This window comes from Glandiceps talaboti, chromosome 3 (assembly GCF_964340395.1).
Source record: "Glandiceps talaboti chromosome 3, keGlaTala1.1, whole genome shotgun sequence".
Lineage (NCBI taxonomy): Eukaryota > Metazoa > Hemichordata > Enteropneusta > Spengelidae > Glandiceps > Glandiceps talaboti.
In genome coordinates, this window is record NC_135551.1 from 14,549,990 (window position 1) to 14,574,313 (window position 24,324).

Sequence of the window (24,324 nt, forward strand, 5' to 3'; positions counted from 1 at the left end):
CTGTCTGTAATTACACTGAGTTTGTGCCTTATCAGTCTGTGATTACACTGAGTTTGTGCCATATCAGTCTGTGATCACACTGAGTTTGTGCCATATCAGTCTGTGATTACAATAAGTTTGTGCCATACCAGTCTGTGATCACACTGAGTTTGTGCCAATTATCAGTCTGTGATTACAATAAGTTTGTGCCATACCAGTCTGTGATTACAATAAGTTTGTGCCATATCAGTCTGTGATCACACTGAGTTTGTGCCATATCAGTCTGTGATTACAATAAGTTTGTGCCATACCAGTCTGTGATCACACTGAGTTTGTGCCATACCAGTCTGTGATCACACTGAGTTTGTGCCAATTATCAGTCTGTGATTACACTGAGTTTGTGCCAATTATCAGTCTGTGATTACAATAAGTTTGTGCCATATCAGTCTGTGATTACATTGAGTTTGTGCCATACCAGTCTGTGATTACACTGAGTTTGTACCATATCAGTCTGTGATCACACTGAGTTTGTGCCATATCAGTCTGTGATTACATTGAGTTTGTGCCATATCAGTCTGTGATCACACTGAGTTTGTGCCATATCAGTCTGTGATTACATTGAGTTTGTGCCATATCAGTCTGTGATTACATTGAGTTTGTGCCATATCAGTCTGTGATCACACTGAGTTTGTGCCATATCAGTCTGTGATTACATTGAGTTTGTGCCATATCAGTCTGTGATCACACTGAGTTTGTGCCATATCAGTCTGTGATTACAATAAGTTTGTGCCATACCAGTCTGTGATTACAATAAGTTTGTGCCAATTATCAGTCTGTGATCACACTGAGTTTGTGCCAATTATCAGTCTGTGATTACAATAAGTTTGTGCCATACCAGTCTGTGATTACAATAAGTTTGTGCCAATTATCAGTCTGTGATCACACTGAGTTTGTGCCAATTATCAGTCTGTGATTACAATAAGTTTGTGCCATACCAGTCTGTGATTACAATAAGTTTGTGCCAATTATCAGTCTGTGATCACACTGAGTTTGTGCCAATTATCAGTCTGTGATTACAATAAGTTTGTGCCATATCAGTCTGTGATTACATTGAGTTTGTGCCATATCAGTCTATGATCACACTGAGTTTGTGCCAATTATCAGTCTGTGATTACAATAAGTTTGTACCATATCAGTCTGTGATTACACTGAGTTTGTACCATATCAGTCTGTGATTACAATAAGTTTGTGCCAATTATCAGTCTGTGATTACAATAAGTTTGTGCCAATTATCAGTCTGTGATCACACTGAGTTTGTACCATATCAGTCTGTGATTACATTGAGTTTGTGCCATATCAGTCTGTGATTACATTGAGTTTGTGCCATACCAGTCTGTGCATGATTACACTGAGTTTGTGCCATATCAGTCTGTGATTACACTGAGTTTGTACCATATCAGTCTGTGATTACACTGAGTTTGCGCCTTATCAGTCTGTGATCACACTGAGTTTGTGCCATATCAGTCTGTGATTACAATGAGTTTGTACCATATCAGTCTGTAATTACACTGAGTTTGTGCCAATTATCAGTCTGTGATTACAATAAGTTTGTGCCATATCAGTCTGTGATTACACTGAGTTTGTACCATATCAGTCTGTGATTACATTGAGTTTGTACCATATCAGTCTGTGATTACACTGAGTTTGTACCATATCAGTCTGTGATTACATTGAGTTTGTGCCATATCAGTCTGTAATCACACTGAGTTTGTACCATATCAGTCTGTGATTACAATAAGTTTGTACCATATCAGTCTGTGATTACAATGAGTTTGTACCATATCAGTCTGTGATTACAATGAGTTTGTACCATATCAGTCTGTGATTACAATAAGTTTGTACCATATCAGTCTGTGATTACAATGAGTTTGTACCATATCAGTCTGTGATTACAATGAGTTTGTACCATATCAGTCTGTGATCACATTGAGTTTGTACCATATCAGTCTGTGATCACATTGAGTTTGTGCCATATCAGTCTGTGATTACATTGAGTTTGTGCCATACCAGTCTGTGATTACACTGAGTTTGTGCCATATCAGTCTGTGATTACACTGAGTTTGTGCCATATCAGTCTGTGATTACATTGAGTTTGTGCCATACCAGTCTGTGATTACACTGAGTTTGTGCCATATCAGTCTGTGATTACACTGAGTTTGTACCATATCAGTCTGTGATTACACTGAGTTTGTGCCATATCAGTCTGTGATTACAATAAGTTTGTGCCATATCAGTCTGTGATTACACTGAGTTTGTACCATATCAGTCTGTGATCACACTGAGTTTGTGCCATATCAGTCTGTGATTACAATAAGTTTGTTCCATATCAGTCTGTGATCACACTGAGTTTGTACCATATCAGTCTGTGATTACACCGAGTTTGTGCCATACCAGTCTGTGATTACACTGAGTTTGTGCCATATCAGTCTGTGATCACACTGAGTTTGTGCCATATCAGTCTGTGATTACATTGAGTTTGTGCCATATCAGTCTGTGATTACAATAAGTTTGTACCATATCAGTCTGTGATTACATTGAGTTTGTGCCATACCAGTCTGTGATCACACTGAGTTTGTGCCATATCAGTCTGTGATTACATTGAGTTTGTGCCATATCAGTCTGTGATTACACTGAGTTTGTGCCATATCAGTCTGTGATTACATTGAGTTTGTGCCATATCAGTCTGTGATTACATTGAGTTTGTGCCATATCAGTCTGTGATTACATTGAGTTTGTGCCATATCAGTCTGTGATTACATTGAGTTTGTGCCATATCAGTCTGTGATTACATTGAGTTTGTGCCATATCAGTCTGTGATTACATTGAGTTTGTGCCATATCAGTCTGTGATTACACTGAGTTTGTGCCATACCAGTCTGTGATTACACTGAGTTTGTGCCATATCAGTCTGTGATTACACTGAGTTTGTGCCATATCAGTCTGTGATTACATTGAGTTTGTTCCATATCAGTCTGTGATTACATTGAGTTTGTTCCATATCAGTCTGTGATTACATTGAGTTTGTGCCATATCAGTCTGTGATTACATTGAGTTTGTGCCATATCAGTCTGTGATTACATTGAGTTTGTGCCATATCAGTCTGTGATTACATTGAGTTTGTGCCATATCAGTCTGTGATTACACTGAGTTTGTACCATATCAGTCTGTGATTACAATTAAGTTTGTGCCATATCAGTCTGTGATCACACTGAGTTTGTGCCATATCAGTCTGTGATTAGTCTGAGATGACAAATTTGGGCACAGAGAAGTTACTTGTCTGTGATTTGAGTAAAAAAATATACCCCTATTTTATACCAAGTAATAATTCTGTAATGGAAGGATGTATATACAATGATCCCTTTGGACCAACCTCCCCAAATCTACTCATCCCCCACTGATTTTAAAGCCAAAAACTCGATTTTCATAGGGGGGGGGGGGGGGTGCTCAAAGCAACGAGGGCCTGGTTCACATTTTTCAAGTTTGTCCGAAGAATGTGATTTTTATTTTAGCTAAACCTCAGAAATGTTACACTTACAGTTGGAAGGAAAGAAATGTTACATTATAATAGCCCTATCTAGATGTAGGTCGTCCTAACTGAGGCAGTCCCGAGTCTATACCTGAAGTAGGATATTCAGTGCCGTGTAGATGGGGCTAGTGTGAGAATATATAATATAGTGCTATATTTAGTCTAGATCCTATACAGTATCTTTACTGTTTTTACCTTCACTTCACTCACTGACTTTGTGTTATTTTCTTTGTTGTCTAGAATGTTGCAGTTTGACGATGTCTTGAAGTATCTGGTTGGGGAGTTCGGTCCCTACCAGAAGTTCCTACTAGTCTTAGGTACACTGATGGCGGTTCCATCAGCGATGGAGGCGATTTCACCCGTGTTCATCATCGCACAGACTGATTACTGGTGTAAGGTGCCAGATCTTGACAAAATAAGTCTACAGGTCTGTGTGACGAACTTCACTAGTAACTGTTTTGAGGCAGTAAAAAACCTAACCATACCTAGGGAAGTAACAGATATAGGATGTGGCGCGGTTCCAACGTATAGTCAGTGTCGTCGTTACAATCTATCACAGGATGTCATATCGTACTACGTTGGTGGAAGCATGGATGCATACACAAACAGTTCCACCATGGCGTGTGATCATGGATGGGAGTACGATCGATCACAGTATAAATCTACTGTTATGCAGGAGGTAAGCATAAAATTGACAGCTTTTGAAAAGAAATTGTTGTGATCGGAACGTCGTGTTGTGTTGTGTTGTATTGTGTTGTGTTGTGTGGTGTGGTGTTGTGTGGTGTGGTGTTCTGAACCTTGTGTTGTGTTGTGTGTTGTGTGGTGTGTGGTGTGGTGTGGTGTGGTGTTGTTTGCTGTGGCGAGCCAGATAACGTCTTGCAAGCTTTAATCACATAATTTGCATACACGGTATTCCAGTAGTCTCTAGAAAAGACAGGAAACATCCTCGTGAAATCCAGGCACCATCTACTGACACAGCAACATTTGCAGTGTCGTCCTCCCGTGGTATTTCACCACTCGCTATTTCCAGCTGTCGAACTTCCTTTGCAGCCTCATCAAACTCTCTCACTGTAACCTCTTCACTTTTGGATGCTATAGTCGTCACATGTTCTTTGTATGGGACCATGCAGGGTGATCAGAATAGAAAGAGGAGCTGGGACACCCCAAAAGAAACTTGATTTAACTGCAGCATGTCTTCCTTTACCAATGGATCTTAGGCCAAGAACCAGCTTTCTGTTTAAATCGAAATGCCTTCCAGTTTTCTTGCTGGTTTGGAACGTACAGCTGGACGCACTTCTGGACATTCGACATTGAAGCACTGCAGTAGTTCAAAATGACTACCCCAGCCTTGAAAGTGTACCTCTCTTACAAATAACACGGCCATATTCACACACATGCTACAACAAGATGCCACAGCAAATATTGAATCGATGATATTTACATCAACCACTCTCAGCATCTCCTTGTCAGTCTCTTCCTCAACATCCTTCTAGTTTAGTTCGATCTTCTTGGCGGCGTCACTCCCGACTTGGCGTCCTTATTATTCATCTCCTACACAGTCTTCTCTTTTTCATCACTGTTATCGTCGTTGGTTCTTCAATGCCACAATAACATGACACGCTACTACTTGTAGCTTTTAATACAAGCCATTGCTTCAACTGACATCTTGCTTTTTACGCTCATTTTCTTCGTCCACGTTTTCTTCCTCGGTACTTGTGTTCAGACATGATTTCACAGTTGTGTTTCACGACCGTTTTTGTACTAAGTATTGGGTGGCCGAGCTGGATAGCCGCGTATTCAAGCGCATGTGTATTTAACCTGTCAACGGGAAGAAGATATTCAGCTGTAATCAACCGTCAATCTTCATTACGTATGTAGATACTTGGTAACTTGCATATTTACATTCGGGAGTGAAACCATATACTATTACTAGTAAAACACACATCGTGTTAGAGTATATTTTTTTCCTTTCAAATTTTTTGGTTAAAATATAGACTATTTTCAAAAAACATTTTAACCAAATATTAATTATGGAAGATACCATGAAGGTTCTAATAATGAGTAACCCCCCACCCCCCACCCCTCCAAATTCTCAAACGAACATGCACCCAATCCATAATATATATGGAAGATAATTGATGACTTCCCTTAATTTTCAGTTCCGACATCACTATAAAAATATTTGTATTTTCGCCCGCCCTTAGTATTTTGCGGAATGGAGCTCACTCTGGCAAGAATAAGCACGTGTCTGGACTGTCAATGTCATCTGCAGTCATGGCGGTGATGACGACGACGCTTGTCATTTTATAGGTACTTGCTGAACTTGCAGCAGCCCGGATCTGTTTTAATTTATTTCAAATAGCAATGGTCATCATTTATCGCGTAAGGCGACCCCCTCCTCTCACCTGAAAATCTAACTACTACCTGTCTGTATGTAATTTTATCTGCAGTATGATTTGGTATGTGATGAACGCAACTATCTGAACGCATTGGCCACAACAATTTTCATGGGAGGTTACTTCACCGGATCTATTGTGTTTGGACTACTTATGGATAGGTGAGAAGTCAGATGAAAACTAACACATTATGCAGAATACAACATCCGTATTGATGTAGAAATATATATTTGCAATGATGTCACTAAAGGAAAGTGTTGTGAGACTTCCCTTTCATTTCAAGGACACACTTTTTATATGGTGCCAAATGCTTTGTACACATTGTCTCTAATACCAGGAAAGTTTGATGAAAGCTCATCTGTGCAAAAGTTCAGTCTAAGTTAATAGGTTTAACTTCGTATTGCACCAAAATTTAATTAGCTTACTAAAGCTTTCGCCAGGTATCCACCATGGCTTCGTCAGTGTTTTTCTGAAGTCACGACGCATCTTGACTTCAGACAGTTGTCCCAAATTCTTGGAAGTTGGTAACGTTCCCCCATCACGGTTCATGTGATGAAGCCATGGTGGATACCTAGCGAAAGCTTTGGTAAGCCAATTAAATTTTGGTGCAGTAAGTACGAGGAAAGTTATCTAATGTTAACTTCAAGTTGGAATAATTTAATTAAAGTGGGCCATATGGATGAGGATCGGGTATGTATTTTTAATTTTTAATTTATAAAATAATTTGATCATGGCTTACTACTTGAATAATCAATGTGAAAGAACATTGACGAAGTCTGTGTTTGTAACTCAATACATTGCAAAATGATAACATATGTAAAATAGTTTGTTATTGTAGGTACACTTACAGACATTGTACATATTTATCAGTCTAGCTAATGCTATTGTTGTCGTTACAAACAAGGACTTGGCATATGTTGTTACACATTGATTTTTTAAGGAGGAAGCCATGATCAAATTGTTTTATGAATTAAAAATCCAAAATAAATACCCAATCCTCATCCATATGGTCACTTTATGAAAATTAATGTGGAGATATGGAGATTTACAAAAGCAGATAATTTGGTAAAATTGGAAGGTGGTTGCCATAGTAGCCGTACTAAAATCTTGAATATGTGTTCTGAACAGTCTGGTAATAAAAGTCACAGTTGAATGCCCTCAGAAAAAAAGGTATGGCCCCCCATAAGTGGTACCGATGTATATTTATATATTACTTATAACACTATAAATCAATAAATACATAAACGTTAATTAAATTAATAAATGATAAATGTATTAACTTGCTACATTTACTTCCTGCATTTCTATTCTGTATAGTGTTTGTTTTCATGGTTTTTTGGTTTGTTTATGTAATTCAAGGTGTGGTCGCGTATTTGGATTCATGGTGGCACTTACCGGACTCATCGTTTTCGGCACAATAGAGGCATTTGCACCCAACTACATCGTATTTGCAGTGGTTCGTTTTTTCGTTGGCACAACTGCATATGGCACTTATTTGAGTGGCTTTGTTTTATGTAAGTAAAGCTTAGAGGGACCCTATATTTTTCTCCGTTTCTCATTACCCAACCAACCCAAATATTCAGCTCCGACATCAAATTTTTTTTTTAAACAGCGCCCTCTTTGGCAAAGAATAAGCAAGTGTCTGGACTGTCGACATCATCTACAGTCATGTTGGTGGCGATGACACTTATGAACAGCACATTTCATCAAAATAGAAGTTATTCAGGGGGGGGGGGGCTGAGAACATACCAATTGCGTAGAGAATCTGGTAAAGGGCTTGTTAGCAGGAATCCAATAAAAAGAAGATAGAGAGGAGGAAAAGGAGAGGCAGAGAAACATGAAGATGATTTTTTACTTTTTTTAGTAGCTATGAAAAAGTAATGAGAAACATTAAAATATAGGGTCACCCATACTACTAGAATAAGTTTATACATACCATAGGATAGGGAGCTCAGGCTTAGTTATATTGCTATATGCTATTATAAAAACAAACAAACAACAATGAAAACATATAAAAACTTACAAACATGAATGGCAAGGTAAGTACAACTCAATATTAACACGTTTTCCGTTAAATGGTCACTATTGCGAAAACCCTATTGGGATAATTACCATGTCGTTCATGGTTGTCAGTGTTTACATGGTGTTGTTTTGTTTTTGTTTTTATTTATTTATTTATTTATTTTGTTGTTTATTTGTGTCATTTGTTTGTTTTTGTAAATCTAGCCAAACCTGGGCCTTCCTGTGATTTAAATACTCCGAAATGCAAAGAAGTTGACATTTATCAGTTCGTTTTTATCATCGCATGATGTATTTCACTGTAAAAAACATTTATAAAACTTGTGACGCTGTACCTTACCTAATCACACCACACCACACCACACGTTACTTACAAATGTACCCATAGCACATAATATAGTATTACATAACATTTCACTGCAACAGCACACATGCACTTTACTTATCATCTCTGGCACTGAATATAGAACAAAGTCTAGCATCACACAACATGACATGACGTGACACCACAACCACACACATACACATTACAATATACACAACACAACACAGCACACTATCCTCATCGACATCGACACAACATGCAACTTACTTTATTCGGTTAGAAAACAAATGCCATTACACATCATAACACTGCACAACAATCAGCTGTGAACACTACATAACACGACCTTTATCACAGAGCACTTACCACTACCAGAGGTTCCAATACTCACAGAAAGTACATGTAGAATACAAAATAAACGACTCGGCTAAAACTTCTTTGAAAAGCCCGCTGAGATGTGGAACATGTTGGGCATTCAAGTAATTTTGTTTTCTTCTGTAAGCATACTATTCTGTGACTGTATAAATTCATGCAGATGTATAGCTCAATTTAGCGATCATTTGGGGGAAAGTGTGAACAAATTGAAATTGTTAGTCGGTTTTGTTATTACACGATCTTTATCATATAACTTTATATACTGAGATGAAGTGATGAAATCTTATGTCTTGTTATGGTTTTCACTAGGTACTGAGATAGTAGGCCCATCAAAACGCAAATTTGCTGGATTGATATACGCTATGGGGTTTGCACTCGGCTACATGTTACTAGCATTATATGCGTATTTCGCTCGTTACTGGTGGATACTTCAACTCGTTATGACTGTACCGTGTATTGGATTTTATTCATACTTTTGGTAAGTAGAACTACAGCGCATTGCAAGGTACTGTTCTTTCCCTCTGTTTGACAGAAACTGCACATCCTACACTTTAAGATAGCATGATTGAATGAATAAAGTATCTTGCTCCATTTTCGGAAATGAATTAACTTTCTTTATTCAATGATAATGATGATAATAATAATAATAATAATAATAATAATAATAATAATAATAACAGTTTTTATATAGTGCTTTCCCACTCTGTGCTCAAAATGCTTTTACAATTACATGTATTACCCCTGACTCGGATCACATCGGCACAATGGCCCTTTATAATTCCTCAACTCCCTGGGGAGTGTATAGTCCATTGCAGCCTTTATAAGTGCATAGGATTTGCTTCGCTTTTTGTCGTTTCTTTTCGAGTCTAGACCAAGATGGATTGTGTAGAGTCTTGACATAAAAAAAAATAATTTTACATCAACTTTATACATTTAATTTTAAGGCTTATGCCTGAATCTCCAAGATGGTTGCTGGCAGTTGGGAAGAATAAAGAAGCCGAGAAGGTCATCAGACAATTTGCCAAGTACAACAAAGTATCTCTTCCAGAGGACATCTTTGATGAGTCGTGGAAACCGAATGTTGAGGACGGCCCAAAGGTAAAAGTATTGGTCGGCGGTTAATGTCTTACTACCGTAATTATGTTTTCAAATACCACATCGTCTGACGTTAGGGAATTCTACACATCGATATCTTGAAACACTCGGACTTAACTCCAATTTCTTTTTTAGCAGCAAAATAGACCCAACATAGGGAAAAAAGGACATTTCTAATTATAAGGTTCTTCCTTACGCCTTTTTGTTTGTCTCTTTTCTCCGCTTGTGTTGTAGACTGCACCCGCGTCAGGTTTTCGCTGAGGGCAGCTATGACTTTTGCACTGTGCTGTAAGTACGATAACAGTAAATAAGACCTGAAAATTATACTATCTGCATGGCATCGTCGTCTCTGAAATGAGGATGCACTTACCGTTATCTTGATATTTTGATACATGTCTAGGATATAGAATGACTAGCATTGCAAATGCATAGCGTAATTTAAAGTTGAGAAAGGGGGATGTTTGTATTAATTCAAACTTATTATTAACGTGCACGTGCGGTGTGTTCTTTTGCTACGCAAAGGTGCCTTGACAGATTTGTAATGGTTTGATTCTCGTTTCGTTTCTAGGCTCCAGTAGTAGATGAACGTAAATATACCGCGCTTGATCTGTTCAGACTCCCTAACATGAGAAAAAAGACCCTCATCATGTTCTACTGTTGGTAATGTAATTGTATTCAATCTAGATCTTTTTCAAGTGATTTATCAAGTGTCAAAGGAAAAGGACAACCACTACCTACGACGAAAACTTTATCAACTGAAACGGGATGGAATGTTGCATGATATATGATGATAGTGATAATTAGTATGATTTTGTTGAGGCAGTTGCTCTGTTTCAATTGACTTGGTTTTCATTGTACACACAATTAAGGAACAGCATATATAATCTTCTTTATTCCCAGAAATATATATATACATATACATATATAACAATTCTACAATATATGAAGTATTCAACTTGGGAAAGGGAGACGAAAAATAGTTGTCTTTGCAACTAGTCGAGTCCGTCCCCTTTTACAATCTTAGGGATTAGGAATTACTAATTACTGGGGCTGCTGGTCAAATTGAGTATATTGCAATATTGACAGAATAGAAAAAAATCATAAAGGATTTACAAAATACATTGTATAAATATAGGTGGACAACAACAACAACAACAACAACAACAACAACAACAACAACCACCAAACAAGCAAATACACAAATACAAAGAAACAACAAATGACCTACTTAAATATACAGACAAACGGTAATCAATCTCTATGAATATGAAGTATAACTAGTTTACAATGATTGGAGATAGTTTTTGAGCTCTGTTTGAAAATGACTTCTGCTATTTATGTTGCGAATGTTGTAAGGGATGCTATTCCATAGTTTAGCACCTGCATACTTGACAGTGAACTGACCAGTCCTATGGTTTGCTTTTGGGATAGTAAGGTCGTTTCTGGCACTCTGTCGTGTTGTGAAGGAGTGTTTAATGGGAGTGAAAAAACCCTGAAAGGTATCCGGTAATCTGAGGTGCAAAACGTCATGAACGAGAACGGCATAGGAGACTGTCAGCCAGCCATACATACATACATACATACATACATACATACATACATACATACATACATACTTGCATGCATGCATGCATGCATGCATACATACATACATACATACATACATACATACATACATAGATACATGTAGATTGATAGAAAGATAGAGACAGACAGACAGACAAACAGACAGACAGACAGGCAGGCAGACAGACAGACAGACAGACAGATTGGTGACTGACTTACAAATGGATGCCTGACAGACAGACAGAGAGACAGACAGACAGACAGACAGACAGACAGACAGACAGAAGACTGAGAAATGGATGATTGACCGACACGGTTGGAAAACCTTATAGAAAGACCAGAAAATGTTCTAGGCTCATTGCATTCAGAAGTAATGTCGTCAGTACAATGATATGGATGTTCTTACCAAGTCAATCCAAAATATGTTAGTCCTATTTTAAGCAGTTGACATGGAAGATATATGAGTTTATACTAATAATGTGATATGTAGACCCCAAAACATATATATAGGATAACATTTTATAGTGTCAAATTGCATGTTGTTGATAAGCTGATAGCCTTGTACTTAGAATGACCCATATAGTCCTCTACAGTGAATGATCGGACAAGAGGACAATAACACAATTATGTGAGATGCAATAGGCCTTTCCAAAATTTCCCATGGTGGCGCTCTACTTCCTGTCTGTGTGTACCTTAGGGGTATTTTCTTTGCCTGGGCCACCATTATCTTCAAGTTAGCATATTGTCACCAAATGATATACAGTGTAACCACAGTCCCTCTATCATTTAGACCAACAGTAAATATGGTTCTACAGAGCCAAGAATTCCATCTTTAAGGATTTTCAAATGAGCAAAATCGTTTGACTGTTTTTACTATTTAATATTATAATATGGAAGTCATATACTTGTTTATATAGGATCATTGTTACGTTGGTGTACTACGGTCTGTCCTTCAATACATCCAATCTTGGTGGAGATGACTACATCAATTGCTTCCTAGCTGGCGCTGTTGAAGTCCCAGCATATGCTATCGGCATTGTTATGTTGGACATGAAGATATTAGGACGACGTTGGTCCATGTTTTACACTTACGTATTTGCCGGGATATGTTGTATTGGTGCAGCATTTGTACCCCCATGTGAGTACTCTTTGGTAATACTTCCACTACTAACTTTTCTTCAAGAAGAATACTAGTCACCTAGGGGGCCTCGTCAACACTACTTGAACGACATGAAGCGACATACCCTTTGGTTACTAGTATTTTGGGGCATTGAAAATGGTGGTCTTAGTTATAATGTGCACCCCTTGACTGTTTTGAATACATTGCCGAATACATTGCACATGGATATTTGTGTTGCCCCCTGATTGACCATTTAAAGGCCCATGTTTCAATGCTATGTTGCCACATTTATCTTCTGTTCTGAACCAACTTGTTCTATGGCCCATCCAGACAACTGTTTCTCTCACCCAAATTTTAATCAAAAATTGTAAGAAATGTGTATACTACCCTGTTCTTTAATCACCACTAGGTGGCGACCTTGTATGGTTGGGAATTACTCTGGCTATGCTGAGCAAGTTTTCAATCACGGCTTCCTTTGGTATAGTGTATGTGTACGCAGCTGAGCTGTTCCCCACTCCACTCAGGTAAGAACAGTTTGTGACATTTCTGAGAAGATAAACAAATAAGTACATGTGGCGTTGATTCTTACCATCATCTGACGCCACTATCTTAGTCTAAGCCATCATACATTATTCTCAAAGGATAACTGCTGACGGGGAAATCTATTTACCTTGCACGCTCGCGAGAGTTTTCTTGACGATTATGCGCATGCGTTGTTTGAGTTTCCTCCATTTGAAATTCTGATACATCAATTTAAACATATAGACAATGGACCTTGGCTCAAAACCTTTGTTTAAACTATATTGTAGGGAATATTTAAACGAGTTATCACTTCCAACATATACCGACATGTCGACAGCGAAAACATGGTTCCAGAGTGATTCAAAAGCGGAAACTCGGGTGGGGGCGCTTGAGAGTAATGATTTAATAAAATAGTATGGCAATGTTTTCTATGTTAAAAGCCCCATCCTGAGATAGTATAGTCAACAAACAATTCTATGTTACGTAACTTTTTCGTCTAATGTCAGATTTGCGTACAAGAATACTGAGTAAAATATCTCTTATTGTAAACTTGTTTTTTGTTGAAATTACATTCTCGTTCACTGTTAACAGAGCCGTTGGAGTTGGTCTATGTTCTATGAGTGCTCGTATTGGTGGAATGTTAGCACCACAGATGTTGCTAATGGCAGATCTGTGGGCTAAACTGCCCCCTCTAGTGTTTGGTGTTGCTTCCATCATTGCTGGGGTGCTCATTTTGCCGTTGCCAGAAACACGGGGAATCAACCTACCCGAAACATTGGAGGAAGGAGAGCAGTTTGGAAAGTAAGCAATTATTAATATCAAACAAAAGAAGGAACAAACAAACAAACAAAAATACATACAAACAGCCAGCCAGCCAAACCTACCAACCAACACACACTTGCACATATGCATGCACACACACACACACACACACACACACATACATACATACATACATACATACATACATACATACATACATACATGCATACATACATAAAAACAAACAAACAAACAAACATAAAAACAAGCATGGTAAGTGGAAAGTTCATAAACTAGACCCCAGGCAGGGTACTATCATATACAGACTCTGTGTGAAAAGAAGCACAAAGGTGAGGTTGATATTACCTTAGCTGCTCTTGCTACCTCTCAATGACAAATAGAGTCCTTTTCTACACTGTAGCAGGTCTGCCGACCATTCAGGGAAAGACATCTTAAAGCCATGAGCTCCTCATCTCTTTAAGTGTGACACGAGAGTGGTATGTCAGCGGATATCATATTTCAAATAAAAAATGTACATCAAATTGTAAACTTATCATCCAACTGTTGTGTCACCACAAATCCTTTCGAATTTGTTTCCTCGAAAGGCAAGCTAAGATATTGGGTAGATTCCCTTAAAATTCTCCCGCATCGTTATGTTATCATTTTCATGATATAGCTCAAGTAATGCCGGGATGCAAACATCCAGTGTCACACAGAAGTCAGTCCATTCCATATTGCATCGTATTCCACTCTCCCCCATTCGTGTTCTATTATTTTGAACAAAGGAGACACCTTAAATGTTGAGATATAAATTATTATGACAACAAGTTAGTCTACATGTACACGATTTGTTTGTGTCTACCACAAGAAAATCACCTCAATGTGGCCAAATCCGTTACCTTTTCCGTCCACATGTTTGTGTAAATGTGGAATGTTCAATATGGAATAACAAATTGGGAATTTCAACAAATGATTGACTTTGAATGGATATTTGAAATACAAATATACGCCATTCCCCGTCTTTCTTAACACATTATTTCTGCTGTGAAAACTGAAAGACGCACATTGCATTGGCTCTTTGCCGATTTTATCCGATCCTTTTGCGTCCATCGAACTCCCTTGCCACTACACTCATTTACCCCACTGATTAATTCACTAATTTTCATTTTCAGGAAAAAGAAAAAGTTGAAAGCAAGCAATGGACATGCTGGATATGCAGAAGTTAAAAAATCAGATGAAAATGGGAAGGAGGAATTATCTCTACAGCGTTTGTAGAATGCATGGTGTTTCGGCAGCCCATTTATAGTAGCCTGAAAAAGTTAATCGACTCTCGCAAAACTTCGGAGCTTGTTCTGGGTTCTTTTGTTAGGATATTAAAAAGAAATGTATGGTGCATCACCATTTATCGACAATCTCAAATTTTACCAACATGACAGTAACCGGCGGCCTAAAATGAGTCAATTCTATTTGTTCTCTCTTTTAAAAGATTTTGCATAATTTGGTTTCTTCATTGTAACTCAAAACTGGTTGGATTTTTCTCGATCAAAAGTAATAGAAAAAGTTTCATTCTTTTATTTCCAAGCTCTACATACAGTGTTGAAATAATACTTTTTCTCGGTATAGGTACTACTTGAAAAATACTCATTTTATTTTTGTAAACTTAGAAGTCTCACTTACACCCTGCCTGTTTGGGGAATAGAGACTAGTGAACTAGTTTTAACCTCTTTCTCAGTATACGTACTCACCGATTTATTCATTGAAGAAGAATTTAATTTTAACCGAATTCTCTCAGGATATTCGACTATAGTGAGCATCCTTTCTTCATAATGTGTCAAGCTTGAAAAGTACTAGATATTTTGAAGCTTAGCCCACCCCAAAAAAAAAGAAAAGAAAAAAAGAATTGTTTCTGGTCAGGTCATTTTGTCTAAAGAGGTGCGACGATGCGAATTTTCTTCTTTTTTTTATTCTCAGCAAACTTGTCACTCAGTCTACTACTTATGGCAGTTACTGTCCTTTTTTTATTTAGTACTTTAGAGCAAGTGTGTATGTGGGGCAGATGTCATTTGCTTGTTCATGATTGCTCTGGAGTTGGCTTCACTGAAGCAGCAATTAATGTAGGGAAGGTTATTGTTGTGTTTCTCTGTAGATCTGAATACTGCATGGGCTGAACAAACACGAAACAAAAGTCCAAGACGAAGGTAGTTTAAGTGATGCGTGCGCTGACCAGAAACAATTTTTTTTTTGCAGTCAGGACTATTTATAATTACCCTTTGATGGGAGTTAGACATCCAGAACATTTCATCTTGCCCATATCAAATGAGGTGACTGACTACGCAATGTGAATGTAAACATAAATTTGATCGATCTATCGATTGATTGATTGATTGATGCATGGAAGTATGTAGGGGTATTACTTCTGTGATTGATGCGACTATGTGTATCGAATGAGTAACTGTTTTGTATGACGAGACAAGAATGTCAAGTTGACCGATAGGTGGCGCACTCCCATTCTTATTACCAATTCGAGCTCGCCCATAAATTGCAGAGTTGAAACATTGGTTGATTTTTATGTTATGTACATTTTATTGTTTTCCCATTGAGGTTAAAGATATTATTACAATAACGATGCATATCAATAACAGGAAATGTTATATGTAATTATAATTAGATCGTCAAAGATCAGTTATTGCTGGATGCAACGAAATGTCCAATTAAAGATTTCTATTCTTTGTTATATATACCGTATCAAAATTATCAATATAAGGCATGATCATAAGTAGTCACGGTCACTTTTAGACGACGTTATCGTACGCAGCTAGCTTTGCACGCATATGCATTGAAGAAAATTTCTTTGACTTGAAGAAATAGATGGACTATTTTGAGGTTAAAATAGACAGGACATTTCATTTAAACATAAGAGAAAGTGTTTTTATCGACCACTTTTACGAATGGTAAACCTTCAAGCCTACAGATAGAGGGTAGAGTATAGCAGCGCCTCCAGCGACAACATTTTACAAATTAGTTTTTCATTTGTTTGAAAATGTACATTTTGCGTGCTTTCGGATGGAGTTAATTAAGTTACAGGCAAACCAAGATGAACACAAACTAAGCCAATAGTTGGAACGCGTTGTTAATAGCTGTCCGTGAACGTTGATGTACTTACACTCTCAGTAGGGTGATAGCGATTTCTTTCCTCAAGTAACCGCATATACCTCATCACCCGGTGTACATATTTACACTATCTTGATTACAGGGTACATGCATTTATATCCACATAACTATTGTACTACTATCACCCCCTCCCCCCCCACCGTGTGACGCAACAACATTGGTTTTAGGTTGTGTCTAAAGTTGGTCGATAGTTTGCCTTCCATAATAATGTATTTTTGTACTTCCATATATTTTGATATGGTATTTAAATTTACGTCTACACTTTGAAATAGTGTATCGGATCAAAATACATACAAGACTGGAAAGTATACAATACAAATATCAATAATAAATAGTTTATTTTTCAAGGCGTTAAGGTTTATATATTGTGTATTAGAGAAATACGTACATAGAATTTTCATCCAAAAAGCACTCGTTGATAAATAAGAAGCAACTAAATAAATGTCACAATATAAAATGTGGAAAAAAAAAAATATTTGATTAATTTGATGAGGCCTAAACTAATACTGTGATTTGATTACGTTCAATTTAAGAATAGAAAGGTAGATTTTTATTTTATTTTTTAAAATATATATTTTTTTCGTATGCGAGTGTCTAGTTCAGGTAGTTATGTTTTCCCATTGTTTTCCATATGGTCTCTGTGTTATTGGTTTCTTCCCATCAGATATACAGCCATTACAGAATGGAAGAACAGTTTTATATTGTCTTTTTTTTTTTTTTTAAATTGATGTCGCTTTCTGCATCCATTATTTCTTGCTAGAATTCACAATTTCGTGGTTTTATTATTTTTTTTCTCGAATACGTAAACAAGACTTGTAGGATCGGTAGTGAAAAACTAGGTGGGGGGTCGGGTAACCGTAACCAACAATTTTCTTTAGGCCGAAAGGCATTTTTGAAAGAAACGTAAAGGTAATTAACATTTACATGCACACATTTATTTGATGGCATATTGTTTGCATACTTTCGAAGTTTTCTCTTTCTGCCACGATCACGACTAATAAATGCCTCCATGAGGTGATCTATTTCATATTCGGTGAATATATATTTTGATAAATGAAATATATACATGTTACTTTCATACTAATTTAGCTAAGATGGTGCTTAATGATATGCTAATTACATTATATTACTGTACTTTATAGTTTTGTACTCGCACACGCGTACTGCAGCTATTTTGATCTTCCAGTATTTTTTCCATATATCAGTCATTTGGGAAAGATGACACTCAAAATGGGAATAAATCTTTAATTTAACTATTTTGTTGTTGAAATTTTCATTTTCATTTGTGTGTACATGTATGTATGTATGTATGTATGTATGTATGTATGTATGTATGTATGTATGTATGTATGTATGTATGTATATATGTATGTATGTACGTACGTGTGTGTGTGTGAAGAAGGTGGATATTCATGATTATGTACACGCATTTCACTACGTGACCTTTAATTTGTTGACCTGCTTAGTGTACACAAACCAGAAAAAAGAACACAAAAGAGAACATCAAAAGTACGATTTTGCAACAATTGCCTCATATTTGAATTAAAACCACACGCACACATACACACACTTATATATATACAACTGTCTGTCTCCCTCCCCCCTCTCAATCTCTCTCTCTCTCTCTCTCTCTCTCCCTCCCTCCCTCCCTCCCTCCCTCCCTCTCTCTCTCTCTCTCTCTCTCTCTCTCTCTCTCTCTCTCTCTCTCTCTCTCTCTCTCTCTCTCTCTTCTCTCTCTCTCTCTCTCTCTCTCTCTCTCTCATCTTCATCTTCATTTATATTCAAGGTCACATGTTTGAATGTCATTGTTGTAAGTTATGCCAAATTAAGGGCGCTTTGAACTTGAGAGCAGAGACTGTGGTACACTTGCCAATAATAGCGACGCTTTCGACATTTTAGTGCACGCAGATTAAGTTATAGCATCGAACTACAAAACTCCTTTTGTTCGGGTAGCTTTTAATCTACAGTACAGCAAAATTCTGCCCAAACTAACAAACAAGCAAACCAATCAACCAACCAACAAACAAACAAACAAACACACAAAACAAGTATACAGTATAATACATATAGCAAACTACTGCACTGAATGAACCAATAAAACACGCCATCCGTATTGACATATAAGTACCTTTAGAGTCTTTTCACAAAGAATTAATCAATTCTACTATACTCCAGTGTTTTTTCAAAAGCCATCAAATATCGTCCATGTGTGTTGCGTTGATCAGACTTACTGGTATCTGTGAAAATATTTAGACATACCTACACTGTGAACTATAACCACATCGGTTTAGTTTGAACAAGTAGTATATACACGGTGATACTAATTGTGACGTATTGGCTTTATTTGTTGACGAACAACCGTACTTATTTACCCAAAAGCATCACATGCTGGTACATTGAATCTCGAGAGACCTGTATCGTAGTCAATATGGATTTGGTCTGCCGACAATAGCTATGATATATATATATATATATTATGATTACTATATTCATTTTCCTTTCAATTCAATGAAAGCATTCTATGCTGATAACGATAACTACTATTATGTTATTGTATGGGTGGGGGAAATATAACGAGCGACGTGAATTCATACAATGTTTATACGCCATGGTAGGGTACATCGGGTGATAATGAAAGTCCACCAATAATTGTAGTCGGATCATCAATTTCCATGACTCCGTAGTACGTGTTTGTTCTCTAGTTGCGAAATCGCATCGTCTACTTTCAAAGCCTGCGCAACTCAAAGTGTGTGTACACGTATTTATACTGACAGCTGGGAATTATGTTAAGATATATTACATCTACCTATATGTCCACCCACCCACCAATCCATCCATCCATCCATCCTTCCTTCCATCCATCCACTCACTCATCCCTCCATCTACCCATTCCACCACAGACTACATAGGAGGCATACAATAATGTTGTCTTTCGCAGAGACTCGAGGCAATGCAGCATGGTAACCAGTGACTTTATCGAGGCATGATACCCCAATTTTCAGTACACACAATCCAACGACGGCGTTAGACATCCATCCCCATACCGTATCATCCATATTTTAATATGCACAATTTAACTGCCGAATATTCTACTACTATGTAACTTTAAATTACTGTCAATGTACACTTCCTGCTTCCAAGTCAGGTCACTGGTGCGATTAGCTCTAATAAACTAAAGTATAGTTTTCACGGTGATTTAATTATTCTGTTTTTGTTGATTTTCCTTATTTTCACCAATGATATCACATGAAATAAACATTACTCTCGAAGTTAATCAAATGTTAAATACACATTCACGACATGCCGTATTCATTCAGAAAACTCAAGCTTGTTTAGACGCATATACGAAAACCCTCAACAATGTAGTCACACAGATTCAACACACTTTTATATTACCTGCACGACCTACTGAAGTACCAGGTTATCTATATAAACACAAACATACCTTGTACGAATGTACCGTCACTTTTTGTAATTAGCGTATGTACCTGTTGGACGTAACAACAAAATTTGTAGTCAACCGTGCTAAGTTATAACCAGCAATGTTATATTACACACTTTATGGTCCTTCAAGATTGTATGCATACCCACTAAATTCTGAACAGCTAACAAAATAAACTATCCCAAGTAGGTGAAATTTATTATTTATTGATTTCAGGACTAAATAACGACAATATACAGGCACACAGTGTTTGTGTGTAGTTGGTGAACCTTCACTTTAAATCCATCACGATATTGTAATTTTTATGGATTTACAAATTCATCAATGCATATTCTCTGGGAAGGGAAATTCCTAGGTAAACCTACTTGAATATGTGAACCATCTGTGAAACATAAATCATTATTTATGGTTAGGGTGAAATATAAGAAGCTCTGTTTGCAACCAATCTAGACACATACAATTTCACCCAACCACACGGGAAAAGGAGGGAGCCTAAAGATTGTATAGGAAAGATTGCAGTGTTCTGCTGGTAAGTACATTTGAAATAACTTTATGGCCTTTTGATTATGTCTGTCTGACTGTTTGTTGCATTTGTCTAGCTATTAGCCTGTCCACTGTCTGCCAGTCTCTTGGTCTACTAGACTGAGTGACTGACTTTATTTCTCCCATCCGTCCCTTTCTCAGGTTTCCTCTATAGTTTATGTTCTCATTTGATTCCTTATCAAGGAGAGGAAAATGGTCAAAATCAACACCTGCATATTACTTTTATTAATAATGACAAGGGATAGCTTAAATTGACAATCGTGCACCTCACCATATATTTATTTATATACATTGGTACTTGAATTTAGGCAGAGTAATATAATGGATTCGGTCGCCGGCTGAAAATTGAAACGAATAAACTTACGCAGAGGAACGGGAAGGGAACGAGATCACCATATATGTTTGATAAACTCGATTTCAGGAAAGTGAAGACTCTGTGTGATGAAATACGTAGGAAAATACATAGAATACGTGTTAGCAATGCCTTTAAACAAATGTATTTATGAATTTAGAGGAACTTACAAATTATAGTACTTTTGACCATTTGTAGCTAACCATCTACTTCTTTTCGATTTTAGACTCACCATGAAGTTACTCGTGATAGGACTAGTCCTGTTTGGTCTGTACTGCAGTGGTGATGCTCTCAAACTAGACCTGCAAGGCCCAGATATTCGACATGTTGACGACCAAATCAGTGACCTCGAGGTTCAGCTTAGATCTATAGACACCATGGGTGAATTAGAAGACGTAGAAGATGATATAAAGAAAGATAGAGACATTGCTAATGAGATAGATTTAGCCAGTGATGAAGTTAGAGAGAAACGGTTCTTTGGACTGTGGAAGAAACCATCAGGATGCAAGGGAAACTGCAAAGGAGGAGGAGGAGGGGGAGGAGGAGGGAGCTGTCCACCTGGTCCACCAGGCCGACCTGGTCCACCTGGTCAGAAAGGTTGCAGAGGACAAACTGGACAGACTGGACAAAAGGGATCGAAAGGGCCTACAGGTCCTCGAGGCCCCAGTGGTCCTAAAGGTCCTGCTGGGTCTAATGGTCAAAAGGGTCTTCCTGGTCCAAAAGGACCGCCTGGTTCCCGAGGCCAACCTGGTGCCCCTGGCAAGTCGTGTGACTGCACCAAAAAGGAGTCAGCATTCACTGGAATACGAACATGCAACGCCTGTGGATTCAAGAATGGTCAAATAATTCATTTCAGCAAAGCGTTGACCAACATTGGGGGTAATTTCAAGTACCAGAATGGAAAATTCACATGCAAGTATCCAGGAACCTACTTCTTCACCTTCAACGCCAGAAAGCCAAAAACAGAAACCACTGTCCAGGTAGATTTGGAGTTAAACGGCACGACCCAAGTTTCAATCCATGAAACTGATGATCAACGCCAACATGGCGACACTGGCAGTGTTAGCTGTATTCTCAATCTTAAGCAAGGCGATCAAGTCTACTTAAGATTAGTTCTTGGAAGCTCACTGGAGGTTGGAACCAACAAACCCATTACTTTCTCCGGCTACCTTATGTTTGCATAGGCGAAGATGACCTAAAGGTCAGGGATACAATCCAGGTTCTGGCATTTAAAGTATTAACTTTCATTAAAGCCTTATAGGATCGCATAGGATAGGATCATATATAATCGTCTTCTGAAACAACCTCTTCTAGAACTCTATCAGACAACTGTTTTCAAATATAAATTTCAATCCTAATTCGACTTCAGTCTTGAATCAGAGGCCACTGTGTTGTAAATTTTGAATTGAACATGCGCCGTCTTTGTTTTGTAAGTTTGTATCATGTTACGATAGCCAACGTACCAAGATGGAATACGTATGTGTTGTTTTCCACATCCTTTAGTCAGTCAGTCAATCAGTCAGTCAGTCAGTCAGTCATGACCATTCATTCATTCATTTATTCGTTAGAGGGATCCAAGAGTGACATAAAAGAAATATCGAAGCAAGATTGCTATTAATCTACACAAGGGTTGACTAAAGGCAAAACTGTCATAACAAGGCAATGGAATTGACATGTTGTAATTTTGAACTTGAACTTGTTCCCAATAAATACTATAGCTGCATCTAATTATGTGTTGTTGTGTCTTTTATTAACACCTTTTGACTTTGCGAGCGACTACACACCTGTATTTGAATACTATGATTGTGGAATGCTATCTCTCTGATCTCTGAGTATGACCCCATTAGATTAGATGGATTATGCCATAAAATTGCCAGTATATGTGTATAACGATATAGCAGCTAAACCGCAAAATAATGATATGGATGAGAAGCTGGTATTTATTGTGGATTAATTCTTAATCAGTAAAAACGACTTTTAAAAACAAAAACTAATATCAAACAACATTGACCAAGTCTGTGTTTATACCCCAATAATTACATAAAAATGAATTAAATGCGTGATTTTTTTATTGTACATAAAGCAAGTGATTTGTAAACAAACTGGGTTTAGCACAGCAGGTAATAATGACGTCATGTCCAGTTTTTACATACACATATCGGTTCTCCATATATTGAAATATCACCATGTGTGCATATTTTTTATTTTTTGTGTTTACTTGTGATTATTTATTTATCCCTACTTGTTTACAAATCATGATCACTTCCGGTACGTAACAAACATTTTTGTCCACATGAATAATTCAATAATTTATTCTCCTTAAGATATTAATGTGAAACGGCTCTGGGCTGAGTATGTTTTCATATAGCTTTTTAAGTAGAAACACTGACACGATCTTTTCTTGATAAAGAACCCAAAATAAATATGTAATAACCCATTTGAAATGAAATAATGAAAACTGGACGTCGAACCTAAATGTCATATTTAGTACGTCAATTTATTTTATACAATGTAAAAATAGCTTACAAATGAGAGAGTATTGAGTGATTTCAGTAACGTTTTATTTATTACCGAGGGAATTGGTTCGCGAGCAAGACGCATTGAACTTTAAACCATCATATCAGCGACCGTTATAATCACGTGGCAAAAGTTAGGAAACCGTTTCATTTTGCCAGTGCCTTGATGATGCCGTTAGACTATATCAAATCTAGGGTTAAGCTTTCTCTTTTATAAGACATAATTTGAGATCGATGACGAGATAGTATAGGGAATATTCTTACAGTGACAATTTTTTTTTCTGTTGACCTTATTTTTATCTCTGTGATCAAACTCTAACAACATCAAACAGATATCGAACAAGTAGCAGATTCACAACTGTTTACAAACGGACATGACGCCCGGGACACGAAGCCAATGTACGTACACAGTACATACATGATTAGTATAGATGCAATGCAGCCAATAAGAGTTGAACAAAATGGAAACAAAATTACGAAAACTGGCTAACGTTTATATAGTTATTGGGGCCTTTAAAATACTAGAAAGAATGGCTTCGACGTAGTCTGGAAATTT

The 24,324-nt window shown here is 37.4% G+C and overlaps 2 protein-coding genes across 4 annotated transcripts in view; both read left to right on the top strand.

The window, feature by feature from the left end:
- The window catches only part of LOC144432540 (organic cation transporter protein-like), a 41,582-nt gene extending 23,541 nt beyond the window's left edge, over positions 1-18,041 (top strand). For all 3 annotated transcript variants that reach the window (XM_078120771.1, XM_078120772.1, XM_078120769.1), the window contains exons 2-11: positions 3,805-4,243; positions 6,015-6,121; positions 7,320-7,474; positions 8,989-9,157; positions 9,624-9,777; positions 10,343-10,434; positions 12,258-12,478; positions 12,870-12,984; positions 13,574-13,783; positions 14,917-18,041. In XM_078120771.1, coding sequence (XP_077976897.1) covers positions 3,805-4,243; positions 6,015-6,121; positions 7,320-7,474; positions 8,989-9,157; positions 9,624-9,777; positions 10,343-10,434; positions 12,258-12,478; positions 12,870-12,984; positions 13,574-13,783; positions 14,917-15,019 — 1,765 coding nt within the window. In that variant the 3' untranslated portion in view covers positions 15,020-18,041. The remainder of the gene's footprint in view (positions 1-3,804; positions 4,244-6,014; positions 6,122-7,319; positions 7,475-8,988; positions 9,158-9,623; positions 9,778-10,342; positions 10,435-12,257; positions 12,479-12,869; positions 12,985-13,573; positions 13,784-14,916) is intronic.
- A 3,444-nt stretch (positions 18,042-21,485) lies between these two features.
- On the top strand, positions 21,486-22,436 carry LOC144433091 (uncharacterized). Its single transcript, XM_078121401.1, has one exon. The coding sequence runs from the start codon at positions 21,486-21,488 to the stop codon at positions 22,434-22,436; it is 951 nt and encodes a 316-aa protein (XP_077977527.1).
- Positions 22,437-24,324: the final 1,888 nt, after the last annotated feature.

Excerpts from the sequence above, each read along its gene's own strand:
- LOC144433091 (XM_078121401.1), top strand. The coding sequence starts at position 21,486 with ATGAAGTTACTCGTGATAGGACTAGTCCTGTTTGGTCTGTACTGCAGT.